Source organism: Cannabis sativa, chromosome 5 (assembly GCF_029168945.1).
Source record: "Cannabis sativa cultivar Pink pepper isolate KNU-18-1 chromosome 5, ASM2916894v1, whole genome shotgun sequence".
Classification (NCBI taxonomy): domain Eukaryota; kingdom Viridiplantae; phylum Streptophyta; class Magnoliopsida; order Rosales; family Cannabaceae; genus Cannabis; species Cannabis sativa.
The window spans coordinates 70,038,608-70,058,373 of record NC_083605.1 but is presented as its reverse complement, the minus strand read 5'-3'; the positions used below and the strand labels follow the sequence as shown (position 1 = coordinate 70,058,373).

General features: G+C 32.8%; 2 protein-coding genes across 3 annotated transcripts; one reads left to right on the top strand and one right to left on the bottom strand.

The window, feature by feature from the left end:
- Window positions 1-318: 318 nt before the first annotated feature.
- On the bottom strand, window positions 319-12,001 carry LOC115718026 (increased DNA methylation 1-like). Of its 2 annotated transcripts, XR_009687980.1 has the most exons (11): window positions 11,606-12,001; window positions 11,389-11,514; window positions 7,994-8,871; window positions 7,776-7,890; window positions 7,596-7,678; window positions 7,251-7,495; window positions 1,406-1,492; window positions 1,197-1,296; window positions 857-1,055; window positions 394-665; window positions 319-357 (listed from the first exon to the last, which is right to left on the bottom strand). XR_009687980.1 is itself a non-coding variant. In XM_061115898.1 (9 exons), exons 2-9 carry the CDS (start codon window positions 8,837-8,839, stop codon window positions 595-597), a joined length of 1,746 nt encoding a protein of 581 aa, XP_060971881.1. In that variant the 5' UTR covers window positions 8,840-8,871; window positions 11,389-11,778; the 3' UTR covers window positions 404-594. The 2 variants fall into 2 exon arrangements, 1 of the variants encoding a protein (XP_060971881.1); XM_061115898.1 differs by lacking the exon at window positions 319-357 and having other exon boundaries at window positions 404-665; window positions 11,389-11,778.
- A 2,250-nt stretch (window positions 12,002-14,251) lies between these two features.
- Window positions 14,252-19,177, top strand: LOC115715852 (uncharacterized). Its single transcript, XM_061115897.1, has 8 exons — window positions 14,252-14,453; window positions 14,574-14,640; window positions 15,964-16,692; window positions 16,792-16,947; window positions 17,040-17,624; window positions 17,715-18,242; window positions 18,326-18,813; window positions 18,893-19,177. Exons 2-8 carry the CDS (start codon window positions 14,581-14,583, stop codon window positions 19,044-19,046), a joined length of 2,700 nt encoding a protein of 899 aa, XP_060971880.1. The 5' UTR covers window positions 14,252-14,453; window positions 14,574-14,580; the 3' UTR covers window positions 19,047-19,177.
- The last annotated feature ends 589 nt before the right edge of the window (window positions 19,178-19,766 follow it).

Below are 19,766 nucleotides of genomic sequence, written 5' to 3'. Positions count from 1 at the left end.
AATAATCATTATGAAAATTTATTCATTTCTTTTTCATTGTATTTCACTACCCCCAATCAAACAAGCAATTCCTCCTTCAAAATATGTTGAAATCCAACGACAATTACATATTCCAACATAAACTAGTCTCAAACTTCAATAGCATTATTAAGGAGAACTACTAATCATAATAGAAATAAAATTTCATAAGTGGATTTACATACTCCAGTCCACTACTTACTCAACTCTCCTACTTTCATATAAGCTCTTCCAAAATCCTAACTAGCAATGATCTAGTTGAATTAGAAATCATCGAACTCAAAGCCACATACTCAAAAGAAAAACAATAAGAAACCTCTCATTCAAAGATTTTGGTATCTGACTTTACTGGCCAACATGAAATAGTTGCAGCACATTGTCTTAAAAGTACTAAGTAAAAGCAAAGATTCAGTTTTGACACAATTATTTAATCCCAAATTTGGCAAATGTGATATGAGAGGACAAAAGTCTTGAGTTCCAATCAAACTCAATATGGATTGGTAATACTTATTTATTTTATGAAGTAATAAATGAAAAAGTCTTATTATAAGATTAAGCTTCTCCTTGTCATTGATATCATTCCTCATCCTCTTGAGGAGGTTCATAGTTCAAGTCCAGCAAAGCAGCTCTTTTGGAATTACTACTCTCTGTTCACAACAACCAACAAGATATATGATTAGCTTCATATATATACATTTATATATATAAATACAGAGAGAGAGAGAGAGAGAGAGAGAGAGAGAGAGAGAGAGAGAGAGAGAGAGAGAGAGAGAGAGAGAGAGAGAGAGAGAGAGAGAGAGAGAGAGAGAGAGAGAGAGAGAGAGAGAGAAAGAGGGACCTTGAAGATGTGAAGTATTTGGCAAAAGGGGTTTGTGTAGTCTGATAGCATAGGGAAACATGAGCATGTTAGAGAGTACAATATGTTTCTCCAAGGACTTGTCAATCTTTTTTGAATAATAGAAATTGTTGATCCACATCTTTTCCACTCCTGACGAAGATGGTATCACTACATTTTCCACTTCCAAATCACACAGAGTCTGCAAAACAAAATATCAGATTGGTGACTCTTCATATATGAAAGTACATATTTCAACAGTGATAATACTATTCTATACTTCTCTCATAAAGAGAAAAAAATTCAGATTTTTGAATGGAAAAGATTATAAGTTAGAGCTTACAGATTCAATTGCAACCATTAGCTTCCGCATCATTCCTCTGCCCCTGTAGTCCTTAGCAGTTGTTACAAAGGGTATTTCCGCCATTTTCTTTCCATGTATTCTGTCCAATTTTTCAAAGAATACTCAACAAATTAACTCTATTTTTGTAGGAGTGATAATTATAGTTACAACATTATTTTTATAAATTTTTGAAATTTTTTAAATAATACCTGATAGATGCGACTACGATTATATTATCGTCCTTTTCTAAGATAGCTGTATAAAAATTTCTGAAGTTGATTCTGCTCAAATTTGATCTGTTCTTTCATATATATACGTTAATTGACTAACACAACTACATAATTTTATTTTGCAGATACAATGTATAAATATTTCCAAATCGAACAGATAATAACTTAGAAACGATTAGAAATCTATATAACTATAATTATAAAGAAAATGTTATAACTAGAGTACTAAAAAAAATTAATAATCACACTCAATTCTTCTTAATAATATAATTAAAATAATTATTTCTAAATACATAATTGCTATGTATTTATAATCTAATTGAACAACTAAAATAGAGATAAGTTTACAATCCACTTTTATATGTTCCAGAATCTATAACAGAATTTTTGTCTATTTTTTTTTTTATATATATAATTGTGTATATTTATAGTTATTTAGAATCAAATATAAAATTTTAGAAAATTTTACCGCGTTAAAAAAAATTATATATTTAAACTTTAATTTTAATACTTTATACTAACACGACATGCATCCTTTTCCCTTTCTGACATGTTTGTTAGTTAGTTATTACCGTTACTGTTAGTTATATTCTGGTTGTTAGTTAGTTTTGTATCTGGTGGCTTTTTAGTCTTTTCTCATTCCTGTTTGTAAGCTCAGTCGAGCTATATATATGTTTCCTCTGTTTGTACACTCAATCGATTAATACAATTCATCTTTCATTTTCTCTCTAATTCTGTTTTCGTAATATGGTATCAGAGCGGGGAAAAGAAGTTTCCCCTCGATCTTGATCTGTTCTTCGTCCTCTTTGCTGTGTTTTCTCTCCAACAAAGACTCTCTCCTCTTCCCTAAAGTTCTATTCTGAACCTCTTCTCTCTTCTTCTTCGATCAGCGCTTATATACCTGATCGTTCTTCTTTTCGTCCATGGAGACCGATAACCAAGCTGAAAGTCAAGAAACGGAGGACAATGGAGGATATGCCACTGTCGAAGAAGGAATTACTCCCATGTTGCAGAACAGTCGCGCTTTGCAGAGGAATCCTCTTGAAGATCCTTCAAATCCCTACTACCTGCATCATGGAGACAATCCAGGTAATATTCTTGTTTCACAACCCCTAATTGGACAAGAAAATTACATGTCATGGAGCCGTGCCATGCAATTGGCCATATCTGTCAAAAACAAAATCGGATTCCTTGATGGAACCATTTCTAAACCCCTTCCATCTAATCTTGTCATGTATAATGCATGGTATAGAAACAACGACATTGTCATTTCTTGGATCTTAAATTCTGTTTCTAAAGATATCTCTTCTAGTCTTTTGTATGATGAGTCGGCTGCTGCCATTTGGGAAGATCTAAAGGTTAGATTTCATCAGAAAAATGGTCCTCACATATACAACTTGAGGAAAAATCTAATGAACCTTAAGCAAGAAAGTCAATCGATCAGCATGTATTTTACTAGGTTGAAAACTGTTTGGGAACAACTTTCAAATTACAGGCCTAATTGTGTTTGTAATGGATGTACATGTGGTGGTGTGAAAAAGATTCAAGAACACTACCACATGGAGTACATAATGTCCTTTCTAATGGGACTTTCGGATTCTTACTCCCAAGTTCGAAGTAATATTTTAATCATGGATCCATTACCTGAAATCAACAAAGTTTTCCATCTTGTAACTCAAGAGGAAAACCAGAAAGGAAATTCCAATCTTGCTGCAGAACCGAATTTAGGAATGGCTTTTGCCTTCCAAGGAGACAAAAGCTCGAACAATAAGTCAAATCCTCAAGGAAATAGGTCAAATTCTTCCAAAAGAAATCGACCTTTTTGCACTCACTGTAACATTCTTGGACACACCGTTGAAAAGTGTTACAAAATCCGTGGATACCCCCAAGGATATCACAAGAATGATAGAGGGAAAGAAGGCTCGGCATCTGCTAATCAGGTTCAAACCAGCAGTGATTCCAACACCAAACAAGAAGGACAAGCCCTACTACCTCAACTCACTGCTACACAGTATCAACAACTGTTAAATTTGCTGCCTGTTCAACAATCTGGTTTGGTGAATTCTGATGCAGGAACCAACACAGGTAAATCAGGTATGGTCCTTTCAAGCATGTCTGATTTTCCTTCCATTAATTCTTGGATATTAGATTCGGGTGCTACTAGACACATATGCTGTGACAAAAATCAATTTCAATGCATATGTAGTACTCATCCTACCAGATTAATTATTGCCTAACAATGAAAGTGTTGTTGTTAATCAAAGTGGTATTATTGCGATTTCTAATGAATTGCATCTAAATAATGTGCTTTATGTTCCTACGTACATTTAGATATAATATCATTTCCGTAAGCTGCCTTACTAATGACAATAATCTTTCTGTCAAATTCTACACTAATAACTTTGTCATTCAGGACCGAACCAACAAGAGGGGGATTGGCAGGGGTGAATCCAAGAATGGCCTATACATCTTGGATCAAATACCTCATTACAGCCCGATTCTTGCTATTTCTGCTAATACTTGGCATTCAAGGCTTGGACATCCTTCGAACAAGAATTTGAAACTTTTAGATAACAAGCTTAATTGTAATACTTCCAATTTACATAAAGACATTCCTTGCTATATTTGTCCTATGGCTAAACAAAAGAGGCTTCCCTTCAAAAACAAAACCACTTTTGCTAATAATGTCTTTGATTTGATTCATTGTGATGTGTGGGGTCCTTATCATATCCCATCTCATTCTGGTTTTAGATTTTTTCTTACTATTGTTGATGACCACTCACGTTTCACTTGGATATATCTTTTAAAGCAAAAATATGATGTGCACACTGTGATTCCTCAATTTTTGACTTATGCTGAGACTCAATTCAACTGCAAAATCAAAAAGTTTAGGTCTGACAATGCACCTGAACTTGCCTTTAAGGATCTTTTTCTAAAATATGGCACCTTACATGATTTTACTTGTGTTGAGACACCTGAACAAAATGCCATTGCTGAAAGAAAACACCAACATTTATTAAATATGGCTCGTGCTCTTTGTTTTCAAGCTCACACACCTCTAAAATTTTGGTCTGAATGCATTATGACTGCTGCGTTTCTCATAAATCGCATTCCTACTCCAAATCTAAACAACATGACACCTTATGAATTATTATACCACACACAACCTGATTATACTCAATTAAAAATATTCGGATGTCTTGCTTTTGCTTCTACTCTTACTGCTCATCGAACTAAAATTGATTATAGAGCAAAAGCTTGTATTTTTTTAAGTTATCCCCAAGGTGTAAAAGGGTACCGATTGTATGACATAAACAGTAAGCAAATTTTTATTTCCAGAAAAGTTGTGTTTCATGAACACATTTTTCCTTTCCATAAACTTAATGATGAAACAGGTAACATTGATCCATTCACTACTACTGTTCTACCCTCTACTGTTATTAATAATACACCAGTTGGTGATTACCCTATTGACAACATAGCTATTCCTAGCAATGACTTACATGTGCAGGACACAACAAATACATCAGCAGCAGACATAACACACACACCAGCAGACAAAAATCACACACCAGCAGACACGACTCACGCACCAGCTGGCATAACACATACACCAGCAGCTGAAACTTCTACTTCAGCAGTTCTTCCTCAAAGAACAAGTAGAACCACCAAACCTCCTGCTTATCTACGAGATTTCGAATGTTATTCTGTCCTTCAAGACAAACATTCTACCCCTCACTCTATTGATAAATATATGTCATATTATCGATTATCTGAATCTTATAAAGCATTTATTCTTGCAGTTACTTCACTCAAGGAACCTCAAACTTATCAACAAGCCATCCAATTCAAACATTGGCTTGAAGCAATGAATGCAGAACTCCATGCTTTACGCAACAATAATACTTGGATCGTTGTACCATTACCTTCAAATAAAAGAGCCATTGGATGTCACTAGGTTTACAAAATCAAACTAAATAGTGATGGTTCTATAGAACGATTTAAAGCAAGATTAGTTGCTCAAGGATATACACAACAAGAAGGCCTAGATTTTTTTGATACTTTCTCCCCAGTCGCTAAGATGGTTACCTTCAAATTGCTACTTGCCATTTCCATAATCAAAAATTGGCATATGCTGCAAATTGACATCAATAACGCTTTTCTTAATGGAGACCTCAATGAAGAGGTCTACATGAACATACCTCCTGGACTAACAGTTTCTACTTCTGTTCCTGCAGGTACCACTCTTGTTTGCAAATTGCAAAAGTCGATATACGGACTAAGACAATCATCCAGACAATGGTACAAAAAGCTAACTGATGCACTACTTCAAGAAGGTTTTCAGCAGTCTCAAGCCGATTACACCCTCTTCACCAAAGGACGGGAAGACACTTTCATTGCATTGCTCGTATATGTCGATGATATCGTAATTACAGGCCCCAACCTTACCATCCTGCAACAACTTCAAGAATCTCTACATCATTAATTCAAACTCAAGACTCTCGGCAATCTCAAATATTTTCTTGGTTTTGAAATTGCTCGAACCAAAGACAACCTCTTCCTTTACCAACGAAAGTACACCTTACAACTACTTGAAGAAACCGGTTACATTGGTAGTAAACCAGCTAAAGCTCCTATGGACCCTCGACACAAACTTGATGACCAAGAAGGCGAGCCTCTCACCAATCCATCCCACTATAGACAGCTCATTGGCAAACTCCTATATCTGACTTTGTCACGGCCAGATATTACTTATGCAGTCAATGTCCTCAGTCAATTCATGGCATCTCCTCGCACTCCACACTTACAGGCCTTGCATCATCTCATACGATACATAAAAGGTAGCCCAGGACAAGGGATTTTGTACTCTGCCAATTCATCCCTGCATCTCCGAGGATTCTCGGATTCGGATTGGGCTTCATGTCCCATCATAAGACGGTCCACCACTGGCTTTTGCATCTTCATAGGGGACTATCTCATCTCCTGGAAAACGAAGAAACAACCCACCATATCACGCAGTTCGGCTGAAGCCGAGTATCGTGCTCTCGCTGCCACAACAAGTGAAATCACTTGGCTTCAATACCTCCTCAAGGATTTACAAATCCCACAAACTGCCCCAGCGTTCATATATTGTGACAATCATTCAACCATTCATATTGCTAACAACCCTACCTTCCACGAACGCACCAAACATATCGCGTTGGATTGCCATTTCGTTCGTGACAAAATCAACCAATCCGCTGTCCGTCTCATCTCTGTTTCCAGCAATCTTCAACTCGCAGATGCTTTTACCAAACCATTACCTGCCTCCACTCTCTCCACCCACATCAGCAAGATGGCTGTACACAATCTGTACAGTCCACCTTGAAGGGGGGGTAACACGACATGCATCCTTTTCCCTTTCTGACATGTTTGTTAGTTAGTTATTACCGTTACTGTTAGTTATTATCTGGTTGTTAGTTAGTTTTGTATCAGTGGCATTTTAGTCTTTTCTCATTCATGTTTGTAAGCTCAGTTGAGCTATATATATGTTTCCTCTGTTTGTACACTCAATCGATTAATACAATTCATCTTTCATTTTCTCTCTAATTCTGTTTTCGTAATATATACTATTCGAAGTTTTTAAAAATTTACATTTGGTCTTATATAAGTATAACAGGCGATGGTATAAAAAATGAACTAATAAGATCTTTTGAGATATTAAAACTATACCAAACCATTTCTTTTTAGAGAGGGTGTACCATATATTTTTCTTAAGTTCTTTTACAAAATTCACATGTATATATATAGTGTGTATATGTTAACACAGTGTTAATATACATACCTGGCATTGTAGACGACACTTCTGAGTAAATTAATACCAGTGTAACGATCAATTATATTTTCAAAAGATTGATCCAAGAGGCTCCAAGCAATGGCTATTTTAGCATTGCACTCCATAAATTCATAGAAAAATTCAATATCTTTTATATCAAACGACATCAAATCAGCATGTCGTATGAGTGTCCACGACAACCCTTCCTCCATTTCATTCTTCACTCCCACTATTCTCTGAAGTTTCTCATAAACCTTTTCCAACATATAACAACAATAGAGAAAACACAAATTCAAATCAAGTCACCAAAAATTATCAAACAAAATATTTAATAGTATGGTTTATGTTAATTACATTGTAACATCCATCTCCACAAAATTGTGGGCTTGTATTGTTGTTGAGATTCAGCTCTTTTTGCTCATAACATGCCCAATGATCTACAAAACAAAATAAATTATTAACTTTAAAAAAGAAAGGAAAAGAAAATAATAAAATCTTTATTTTTTTTTCTTTCTAAAAAAATTTAAGACTTACAAGTCTTATCACACAACATGCATTTAGAGAAGTCAATACCAAGATCCTCTCCTGTTGGTATACCACAATATTTGCATACACAATAGGGACATGACCATTCTCCAAAAGGAACTCCCTGCAATCCCAAAAAATTTTAAAAAAATAAATATTAAAAAAAACCCTTTAAAAATTTCTTCATTATAATTTGAAAAAAAAAATCAAAAATTAAAAATCATGACCTCCATTTCCAAACAAGAAGGATGAAAAGTTGAAGGGCATTTCTCACAGCAAATTAAGTCACCTCCATCAGCACAAACCATACAAGCATCATCATTTTTGTCACCATCATTATTTTTAGGCACAACATTATTAACCACATCCATATCTCCTCTTTCCAATCTTGTATACCAAACAGAAACTTGGTATTGCAACAATGAATGACCACTCCTTTCCAACACAATATTTTGATATGGTTTTCCAAGAATACCACTCTTATTACAACTACTACTATTCTTATAGGAATGTTCTTCAAATTTCCCAACTGTAACCATTTTTTCACAACAACCACAATGTATCCCAGCTCTAGTAACTTTCCCACTATTGATTTTCTTAAGATCCATGTCCAAATAATGCACTTCTTCATTATCTTTGATTTCCTTCATATCAATCAACATTGCCAAGATTGTGTTTTTCTCCATCCCATCTTCCACCACATACCCTTTTTCCAACCCCGAATAAGAAGAAGAAGAAGATGCAACAGCAGCTCGACGCTTCTGACTCCTTTTCTTTGTCACCAAAGGGCCTTGAATTTGCGAAAGAGCACAAACACTATTACTAGCCGACGCCTTAGCCTTAGGCGGTCGGCCAGGTTTTCTTTTCATTGGAGAATAACCAGCAATTTTGGCCACAAGAACTATTTCTCTGACAACATCATTGTTGGTTGAGCTGATGAGATTGCGCTGAGGGCGCCTTTTCACATAATCGGTATCTGATTCGCCACCATGATCAGAATCATCTGATGAAGAACTTGTATCATCAATGTATAATACTTGCTTCTGCTTTCTGTCCCTTAATTCATAGGCCATAATGGTTTTTTTTCTCTTGTAGAATAGTAGCCCTGTACCAAAAAATTAGACTAGTATATGTTAATGAAATTTGTTTTTTCTTTGGTCACTATAACAAGTGCCAAAACCAATTCTTATTAGACATGTTTTTTCTGGTTGTGTTTTCATTTTAATGCATATTTATCAGTGGGGTTTTGGCTGGAGAGAAAAAACAGCTAGCTTTGTAATTGTATATTGATAAATGAGAACCGTTTTGGTCACAAAAATGGTAATGCTTATTGTATTTTTACAGTTAAAATGTTCAATTCTGAAGTAAATGAAAATACTAACAATTCAGAAGGTATAACATACACATATTACATATTAACTCTCTGTGATTTGATTTTAAAGGTGCTACTTAAAACAGTTAAAACCTTTTTTTTAAAAAAAAAACTTTCATATTCTATGAATGACTCTTTTGTAAAATAATATAGGGTGAAAAAGACATTTTAAAATTAATTGGTTATAGGAGGAGTAACCTATTTATTTTATATATGGTTATTTATTTTCATACATGAGTAATGTGAGGCTAACTCTAATACACCCTCTTAATGTTTGGGCTTAGAAAATATGGGTATAACAAATAACTTTTAAGAGACCACAAAGTCAAATGTAACATTTGAAAGAGTCACAAGGTCAAATATTGAAAAATTTGTGGGTGTACACATTAGAAAATTTGTGGATATTGAAATAGGTTAAAGACCTCAACACTAAAAACTGGCACACATTGGACGAAAGATCTCAAATGGAGGTTAAAGGGGAGATGGAAGTTTTTAAGTTTGGCTCGTCTCTTTGGTCCGGCAACACTCACAATAGATCACAAATGGATCTTTTATGGCTTATCTTTTTGGATTGACGACACTTTAGGCTCACAACGGATCACAAGTGGCTCTGATACCATGTTACAATTTGATATAAGATGTGATTAAATGTGCATGAGGTTCTATCTCAAAACTAATTGATAATGAGAGGAGTAATTCATTCATCTTATATATGGTAATTTATTCTCACACATTAGTACTGTGAGACTAACTCTAAAAAATCCATTCCTAATAAAAGGTGCACTGATACATCTCTTACAGTTTTGACATCTAGAAAAAAAAAAATTAGTCTATTTTTTTAAGGTTGTCTACATTATAATTATTAAAGACATCCTGTAAAATTTTGAAAAAATTTAAAATAATTTACAGTATAAAAAATAGTGTTCAAACAGTCCATTTTATACGCGTATAAAATAAAAGAATCACCTGAGCAACATACTGTTTAAACTTTGTTTTTGACATGTTAAATTTTGTCTAAATTTTTCAAAATTTTATAAAATATCTTAATTAATTACACGGATAAAAAGTTGGTGCACCATAGAATTTTATGTATAATAATATATTGAAGATTAGTATGGTAGTGCTAGTTGACTATAGAACAACAGAAGATCCTAGTTGAATTTTTTTCTAAGTAAAATAACATCCAAAAGAGATATGTTTGGATTTTATTTTTTAATGACACCAAACTTTGTTTGTAACGTTTGTTTTCATTGGTTATGAAAACTTAAAAAGGTTTTCATTAAGTCCAAAAAAAAATACATCAAAGCGTGCTGTACGAAAGTAACAATATTGAATTTTAAAAAATTTGTATAAAATAAATAAATTGGTTTCAAGTTCTATTACTACTTTCTCAAATATTATACATAATTCAATTTTCACTCATATATATTTATATTGGTATTAATATATACATCCATAATATATAACATGAAAAGTTGAAGATAAAATGCACAAGAAAAAACTTTGTTTAAATCACGTAAAACAGGATTATAACTTATCTAACGTTATAATTATAAGAGACCCATTACATAATATAAAAAAATTTAGAAAACTTTTTATTACCTATAATATATTGATAGACAAGGAGAAAATTATATTAGAAAATTGTTTCTTTAAAATAAATTTCACCACAAGAGGGTGAAGGGGAGTCTTTTATTCTAATTTTTAGAGGCATTTTATTTCGGTTTTATCGAAAAATAGAGATAAAACTTTATCCCAATTATTTTAAAAATTAATCATGTTTTCAAAATTGGGGTAAAATAACAAACTATGGCAAGACTATATTGATAATTCGTTTCATATAATGAGGAAAACTAAAATTTCAGCTAAACAATTATTCAAAATAAAAATAAAAAAGCTAAACAAAAATTGGACAATAGTAACTTCGATCCTTAGAATGTGGTTATATAGGGCTACAACCCCATTGAAAAAAAAATTACACTTCAAAAATTAAATATTTTTTTTATAAGTATATACTAAAATAATAAAAAAAAATACTAAAATAATAAAAAAACTCCCATAAACACTTTTTGTGATAATTAAATCTTTAAAAAATTAAACAAATTTTTTTTAACAAAGTGATTATAATTTTGTTTGAAGTAGGTGTAAATACTTTTAAAATAATTAAGCTTCCACAGAAAAAATTGGGTCCGTCACTGATTGGGAATTGAAAAGAAAATAAACTACTGTGATTGAATAAGAAAAGTTTACCTTCTTTTTCCAACAGAAATTGTAATCGATCTAAAAAATTTTTCAAAATGTCGATCTCCAAATCTCCGAATAATAAATCTATCTGATGAATTAACTTCTTTATCGATGAAATTTCTTCGATTGGATCTGAAATAAAATGAGATTATATAATAAATTACCAACAAAATTTTATAAATACTTTCAAATCTTCAAATCGTAAATGGAAATGAAAGAGAACCTCGCTGGAATTTTTTAGATATGGATAGTGTAGGGTTATGAAACGGCTACTAATTGGTGGGTTGAAGAACTGACAAAGTTGTGGTATCCTCAACATGCAAGACACTAGGCAAAGATACACACCGGACTACTTTGTCTTTCTAAATGTCTTGCTCCTAAAAATGACATGAAAAATCCAATTTCAAACCATTGTATACAAGCCAAGAAACATGTATGAACTTGTCATTTTATAGGGAATGAAAAATTAATCCAATGCTTTAGAAAAAATAATCAAAATAAAAAACACATATATAAGGTAAAATAGTATCACATGACAAACAAGATGGCATACATACCATATGTTGTAACGCATTCAAGAATAATTTTATTTATTGAAAATTAACTAATTATGTAACACTACTCTAATGTAAAATTAATTAAAAATATTAATATTAGGTTATTTGTTTTTTCACATTATATATTATGGTAACTAAGTTGGAATTTGCTATAGTTTCTATTAGAAGAATCATTAATATTTTTTGTTGACAGGTTCAACATGAGTATTTTTTTTGTTTTGTTTTGTTTTTTTGTTTTTGTTTTTTTTTTTTTTGAGTGAATATAGCTGTAGAGTATTGATGACTATGCTTACTAATTTTTTTAAGTGTCTTTTTAGAGTATTTGGTGTACCCAAAAATACAAAATGTTATGAATGTATTCTATTCAACATTTTTTCTATTAGTATAATGCCTTGAAATGTTAAGAATGTAAACTTTTACCTTAAATACGTACACTTTAAATTTGTACACTATAAGGTAAAAACAAATAATACATAATGGTCAATTTAGTGAATGGTATCATAGAAAATATAATTCTTTCATACAAATACTCATGAAAATATTAATTACCAACACAAAGATGTTAGAAAAAAAGTACTTGGGTTTGATAACTATCCACTATGTTGATGCATTTTAAAAAGAATAATTAGCATTTTTACTTTTTCAAATTTTGATATTACTTTTTTTTTTTTTTGAAGAAAGCTCTATTATGTCTTTTAAAATAGGTTAATTAGTAATTTTTTCCCCTGAACTTTGACATGTATTAAATTGTGCCCCCTGAATTTTTTTGGCCGTTAAAAATTCTCCTCGAACTATTGAGATTGTTAAATTCAAGGACTTTTGTCTAATTTCATTTAATTTTACTGCTTCAGTGATTGTTTATGTACTAAACCATGCTTTAGAGACTTTGATATCTACCAAATCATGTCCCTCAAACTTTGATATGTACTAAATCATGCCCCTTGAACTTTCATCCATGTTCGAATTTTTTACTAAAATTAGACTAAAGTCCTTAAATGTAACAATCTGAATAGTTCGGGGGGAATTTTTAACGGCCAAAAAAGTTCAGGGGGCACGATTTAGTACATGTCAAAGTTCGGGGGGAAAAATTACTAATTAGCCTTTAGAATATATGGCTTATTAAAAATTTCTCTTAAAATATAACAGTTACATAATCATGCTCTTTCTGTTAAGTTCTGTTTCTTTTTACCGTTAAAAATTTAACATTTTTACCCCTGAACCCATTAGGGGTTTTGTAAATGGAAAAAATCCCACTGGTTGGGATAAAATACATTGATATATTGACATTGGGTTGGTTCAAGTAGGCCCACGGTTGAGGAAAATCTTCATTCGTACACATAGGTACGACTGATAGTGATAGTTGGATCGTGAGCCGTCAGTTGGTTGGGGAATGTTAGAGTTTCGGGCATTAGCCGAAAAAGGTGATCTCATTTTTTGTGCATCTTTCCAAGATCTAGCATAGGGGACAAACCCCTAATTCTTCGAGATTCTTGTCTAGGACGTGCCCCGTAGGATTGGTCGTAGACGGTCGGCAATCCCTGACACCTTTTCGACTATCATTTCCAGGTGACACCTGAGGGCATCCATCTTCATTTCTTCAACTACTTGTTGACTATGAATAAGTGTCAACCTTCTAGATCTATACATCCATCTTATTCATGGAAGAGTTGAGGTTAAATCTGAACCCTCTACCTGGCTTTGTTTGTGGGTCCGGCCATCAATTCGTTACGGCTTAGTGAGTGGGTCTAGGAACACATGAAATTACATTTGTGACCCTCTTGGAAACACGAATAACACTCTCTATTACATAACTTTTTGGAATATCTTATAAGGAACTTGAAGATTTATAGAATTTCTTCTAATAAATTCTTCAAATTTACGTTCTAATTTAGTAGAAAATATCCACTTGAGAACTTGTCTCATTTGATCCCAACTCCTTTAAGCTCTTAAGCTTATTTGGGCAATATAGGTTGCTCATCAACCTTTGAACCTTTTTCTTCATAAGATTTTTCAACAATAGTTGGTTCTTGAAAGTTGTTATCTCATTATAACAAGTTCTTAACAAACTTCACTTTAATAGGTTTAATTTCTCATACACTTAATGTCAAATAGCCTTTAGCGTTGCAATGAAAAATTTGTCAAAATGGACTTTTGACAAATTGAAATTAGCAAAATAGACTTTTCTATTTTCTTTTTTTTTTAATTACTTTTATTTTACACTTAACATTTAAAAAATTAATTTAATATTAAACAAAATTAATTAAAACCTCATAAAACAAAATACTAACCCTAATTTTTCTTTTTACAGCCTCTCTTTCTTTTTGTTCTTCTTCTCCTCTTCTCCTCACCCAAGTCACTCATTCTTCTTCCTAATAAGACTAAAAAGACCATGAATACTCACAAGTGAACCATTCTTCTTCTTCTTCTTCTCTTCCTCTTCTCATCCTTTTTCTTCTTCTTGTGGCAAGTGGTGGCAGCCATAGACAAAAGAATTTAAAATTCATTCTAACAAAGGTAAACCCTAATAATTTCCTTGTCTCTTCTCATTTTGTTTCTTTTCTTTATTTTTTTTTTAGTTGTAGCTATTAATATTTTTCTTCTCTCAATTTCTTATTGCAATAACTAATCATTTAGAATTATAATGGAATCAACAAGTGATGCATCAACCACAATACCCACACCACCCAATGAACATGAACAGGTAACATATATATTTTATTACAGTCTTTTGAGTTATAATTTTAATTTTTGTAATTTATGGATAAAAGACCTTGAATCTGCTCTGAATAACCATAAACGACCTTAAATTTACACTATGCGACCATCATGGTCTTTTATGTTCTTTAACTAACTTTAAAGAACTTAAATTTTCTTCGAACGACCTTAAATTTACATTATGCGACCATCATGGTCTTTTTTGTTTTTCAACCATTCAAAGAACTTGAATTTGCATGGAACGATCATAAATAACCTTGAACTTACATTATGCGACCATCATGGTCTTTTGTGGTCTTCAACCAATTTTAAAGAACTTAAATTTAATCTAAACTACCTTGAGTTTGGTCTTTTATGTTCTTTAACTAACCTTATAGAACTTGAATTTTCTCTGAACGACCATAAACGACCTTAAATTTACATTATGCGACCATCATGGTCTTTTTTGTTTTTCAACCATTTAAAGAACTTGAATTTGCATGGAACGATCATAAACGACCTTGAACTTACATTATGCGACCATCATGGTCTTTTATGGTCTTCAACCAATTTTAAAGAACTTAAATTTAATCTAAACGACCATAAACGACCTTAAATTTACATTAAGCGACTATCATGGTCTTTTATGTTCTTTAACTAACTTTAGAGAACTTGAATTTTCTCTGAACGACCATAAACGACCTTAAATTTACATTATGCGACCATCATGGTCTTTTTTGTTTTTCAAGCAAAAGAACTTGAATTTGCAAAGAACGACCATAAAGACCTTGAACTTACATTATGCGACCATCATGGTCTTTTATGGTCTTCAACCAATTTTTAAGAACTTAAATTTAATCTAAATGACCATAAACGACCTTGAATTTACATTAAGCGACCATCATGGTCTTTTATGGTCTTCAACCAATTTTAAAGAACTTGAATTTGATATGAACGACCATAAACGACCTTGAATTTACACTATGCGACCATAATAGTCTTTTATGTCCTTCAACTAATTTTAAAAAAACTTGAATTTGCTCTGAACGACCATAAACGACCTTCAATTTATATTATGCGACCATCATGGTCTTTTATGGTCTTTAACCAATTTTAAAGAACTTGAATTTAATCTAAACGACCATAAACGACGACTAAGGTCGCACACGGTCGCACAGGTTGCATAGGGTCGCACATGGTCGCACTATCTATTTTCATACCACATGTGACCTTATTTATTTAGTTAAATTTGTAATTCTTTTTATACTTTTTATATTTACGTTCTTATCGTTTATGTATTTTTTATTCATTTCACTCATTATTATTGTAGATGCCCAAAACTATATTAACAACAGAGCTTCCATGTATACCTCGTGCCATTACTACTAATACAGCTGCAAAATCTAAAGTTACCATCAAATCCCCGCTAAGTGTAATAGGCCAAATAAAGAATTGGCTCACAAAGTCTGACCAGGATGTTTTTAAACATTACTCCCAATTGGGTCGTCTCTTGGACCTCGATACTAAAGGGCTTTTTCCTGGCACCTTAGTAAACCAGATAGTTTTGAGGAGGGTAGATTGCCAAAAGAGGCATGAGTTATGGTTTTTGATAAATGGAAAACCTGTGAGATTTTCTCTCCAAGAGTTTGCAATTGTATCTGGATTGTACACTGATGGTGGCCCGACACCTGAAGAAATGGAGCTTGTTTCTTCTAAGAACAAGTTAAAAGAAAAGTACTTCAAGAACATTATGTCTATTAAAGTAACAGATGTTGCCAATGCTCTAGATAGCATATCTAGAGAATCAAAGACTAGAGAAAGAGTGAAGTTATGCTTTATCTATTTGCTCAGTGCATTTCTAATAATGCCAAGTCCTTCTTCGGCTATAGATCTTGAATGGCTACAACTAGTGGATAATCTACCAATATTTGACAATTATTGTTGGGGAAAGCTGGCATATGAAAAAATAATTGAGCAAATTACAAAAAAAGATATGAAGAATAATCCAAGTGAGAAGGATATTAAGTGGAACCTCTTTAGTTGTCCTTGGATATTTCTGGTAAGAAATATGATTATGATTATAATTTAGTTTATTTATTTTTAGATATTTTTTATTGTATTTTGAGATATAATTTTGATATGAATTTTTCTTTGATAGATATGGATTTGCGAAGCAATGCCAAAGTTGGGTGAAATGGTAGGACAAAGAGTCCCGGGAAATCATATTCCCCGATGGCTTGGTTGGAAAATCAATGATAAACATAAAAATGTCACAGTTACAAGATTATCAGAAGTAATAGAAAATAATACTGAGGTATATTTATCCACATGCAAAATTTTTTATTGTATTGTATTAAAAAAATATGATCAAGAAACTTATGTTAGTTCATTTTCTTTGTGTATTAGTTTTTTGTACGACCTACATTAGCTCCAACCTCAAAGGAGAAGGCAGAATTGTTTTATGAAAGACTTGGTAGCTATGAGGATAATGAAGATGACGTAATTGATCAGATTTCTTCATTTTTAGTGGGTGATGTCATTTTACGTAATCAACAGTGTGTTGCACCACATGTGGAGCCTCCATCTTCGAATGTAGGGCAATCGAATATGGAGCCTCCATCTTCAGATTTTGAACATCCAACTAATGATGTGGAGCCTCCCCAATTCACTCAAATTCCTCAACAATCACACTTGCATCCCTCCTCACAACCTCCCTCTTCTTATGATGCTCGAAATGACTTGTTAGAGTCAGTGAAGTGTTTGATAGCTGAGCAAGAAAAGTTGCACAAGTCAAGATATGAGGAGATTGAACGTGTAAATAGAGAAAGATACGAGACAATAATGACAACTATCTCTGACCATGCTTACTTGAATACAGTGAGGCATGAGACAATATTAACAAAATTGGATGATTTGACTCGCATTTTTCGACCTATAGCTGCACAATTTTCTGGAGCTGGAGGAGAAAAGACTACAGAAAACAACCAACAAGTAATTTGCATAATTTTAATATAGTTATTATTATTACTGTCATCTATATTTTATTTATAAATAATATGCCTTATAACTTCATGGTTGTAGGATTCACCATCTCATGCACACTTTTTTGGAGATGGATTTGTAACACCTGCAAGAGAGAGGAACATGGAGGGTGATCAAGTCTCCACACTTGTAGGAGAGAAGACGGTTGAGAATACAACATCTAACTTTCCTACACAACTTACAGAAAATGAAGTCACCACACAATCTCATGTGTCTGCAAACTCCTATGAGACACCGCCATCAATTATTTATGAAGGGGTTAACTATGAAGAGCCTGGTGATGAGGTAGAACAAATTGTTCGAGATGGTCGACCATTGAGGTTAAGAAAACGTGCTGCAAGCTTGAAATCACCTTTCACACCATGGCCGAGGAAACGTCGATACTCTAAGTTAGAACCACCAACTTTTGATCCTTTCAGGCAGCCTATTGAAGAGGATGTGCAAGCATTCTTCAGGTGGTACAATGGCGATACAAACGGTAGAAGAACCATTCGTTGTGGCCAGACATCACATGATAGAAGTTTTTTTGAGATATTGTTGGCAAAGCAACGGTATATTGATAGTGAGGTAAGCTTTATCATTCGAATATATCATAATTATTATATCATATTATCATCATAACTAACAATGAGAAAATAATTTTTTGGCAGCATGTAGATGAAATTACCTATTTATTTAGGAAAAGAATGGATAAGTTTCATAATATCTTTCCAAAAGATATATGCATATTGACAGATGAGTTTGGACAGCGTGTGCGTGCTCTGTACAAAGAATCTCGAGAGGAGAACAATAATGTATGTAAGACCAATGAAGAGCTAATGATGTTTGTCGAAGGTACCAGGCCAATTAGAGGAAGAATTTGGTCAGATGTCAATTACTTCTATGTGCCTTGGCATGATGGTAAACACTGGATGTTAGTGGTAGTTGACAGACATAGTTGGACAATATTGATTTATGACTCGATTCCAGATCACTGGAACTCCATAGAGGCAATGAAAAAATCTGTGGAGCCACTTGCAGCATATTTTCCTTTTTTACTTAAAAACAGTTGCCATATTGGGAGCCTCCATCATCAGTGTAGTGATCTCATGAGTATAAAAGTAGCTCCTGCAAATACTGTTCCTCTGAACAAGAGAACGTAAGTTTTATTTAATATATCTGCCTTTAAATCCAAGTTGTTAATATTAATGCTAACGTAGTTAAATTTGTCTTTATAGCGGAGATTGTGGTGTATTCATGCTTAAGACAATGGAAATGCACATTGCTGGTAAGTGCAACGAGTCAGCTACAATGTTGCTCAACGACGACAACATAGATACATACAGGAAGGCATATGCAGTTCAATTATATGTGGGTAGTGCAGATCCTTAATTAACCATGTCCTTGTTCGTAATTCTGAATTTTGTAATTTTGTGGATAAACTTGAATTTACTCTGAACGACCGCAAACGACCTTGAATTTATACTATGCGACCATCATGGTCTTTTATGTTCTTCAACAAACTTTAAAGAACTAAATTTACTCTGAACGACCATAAACGACCTTGAATTTATACTATGCGACCATCATGGTCTTTTATGTTCTTCAACAAACTTTAAAGAACTAAATTTGCTCTGAACGACCATAAACGACCTTGAATTTATACTATGCGACCATCATGGTCTTTTATGTTCTTCAACAAACTTTAAAGAACTAAATTTGCTCTGAACGACCATAAACGACCTTGAATTTATACTATGCGACCATCATGGTCTTTTATGTTCTTCAACAAGACTTATACCATGTAATTCAATGATTGAGTTATTTAAAATATGTAACTATATAGTCACCAAGACTTATACAATGTACTTTAATGGTGAAATCCCTACACAATTATAAAATATACTTTAATTATAATCTATAGATTATACTTAAATGGTTATACATACATATTTTATAAAATAATTTATTTTATATATTGAATCTCATATATATATATATATAATATAGTTAAATAATCACATACACTTATACAATTATATAATATACTTTAAATATAATTTATAAATTATACTAAATAATTATACACATACATACTTAATGAAATAACTT

Excerpts from the sequence above, each read along its gene's own strand:
- LOC115715852 (XM_061115897.1), top strand. The coding sequence starts at position 14,581 with ATGGAATCAACAAGTGATGCATCAACCACAATACCCACACCACCCAAT. Across the intron at positions 16,948-17,039 it reads TAATAGAAAATAATACTGAG|TTTTTTGTACGACCTACATT; the intron begins GTATATTTATCC and ends TTTGTGTATTAG. Across the intron at positions 18,814-18,892 it reads GTTCCTCTGAACAAGAGAAC|CGGAGATTGTGGTGTATTCA; the intron begins GTAAGTTTTATT and ends TTGTCTTTATAG.
- LOC115718026 (XM_061115898.1), bottom strand. The coding sequence starts at position 8,839 with ATGGCCTATGAATTAAGGGACAGAAAGCAGAAGCAAGTATTATACATT. Across the intron at positions 7,496-7,595 it reads GTGGAGATGGATGTTACAAT|GTTTATGAGAAACTTCAGAG; the intron begins GTAATTAACATA and ends ATGTTGGAAAAG. Across the intron at positions 1,493-7,250 it reads AGTGTCGTCTACAATGCCAG|ATCAAATTTGAGCAGAATCA; the intron begins GTATGTATATTA and ends ATGAAAGAACAG.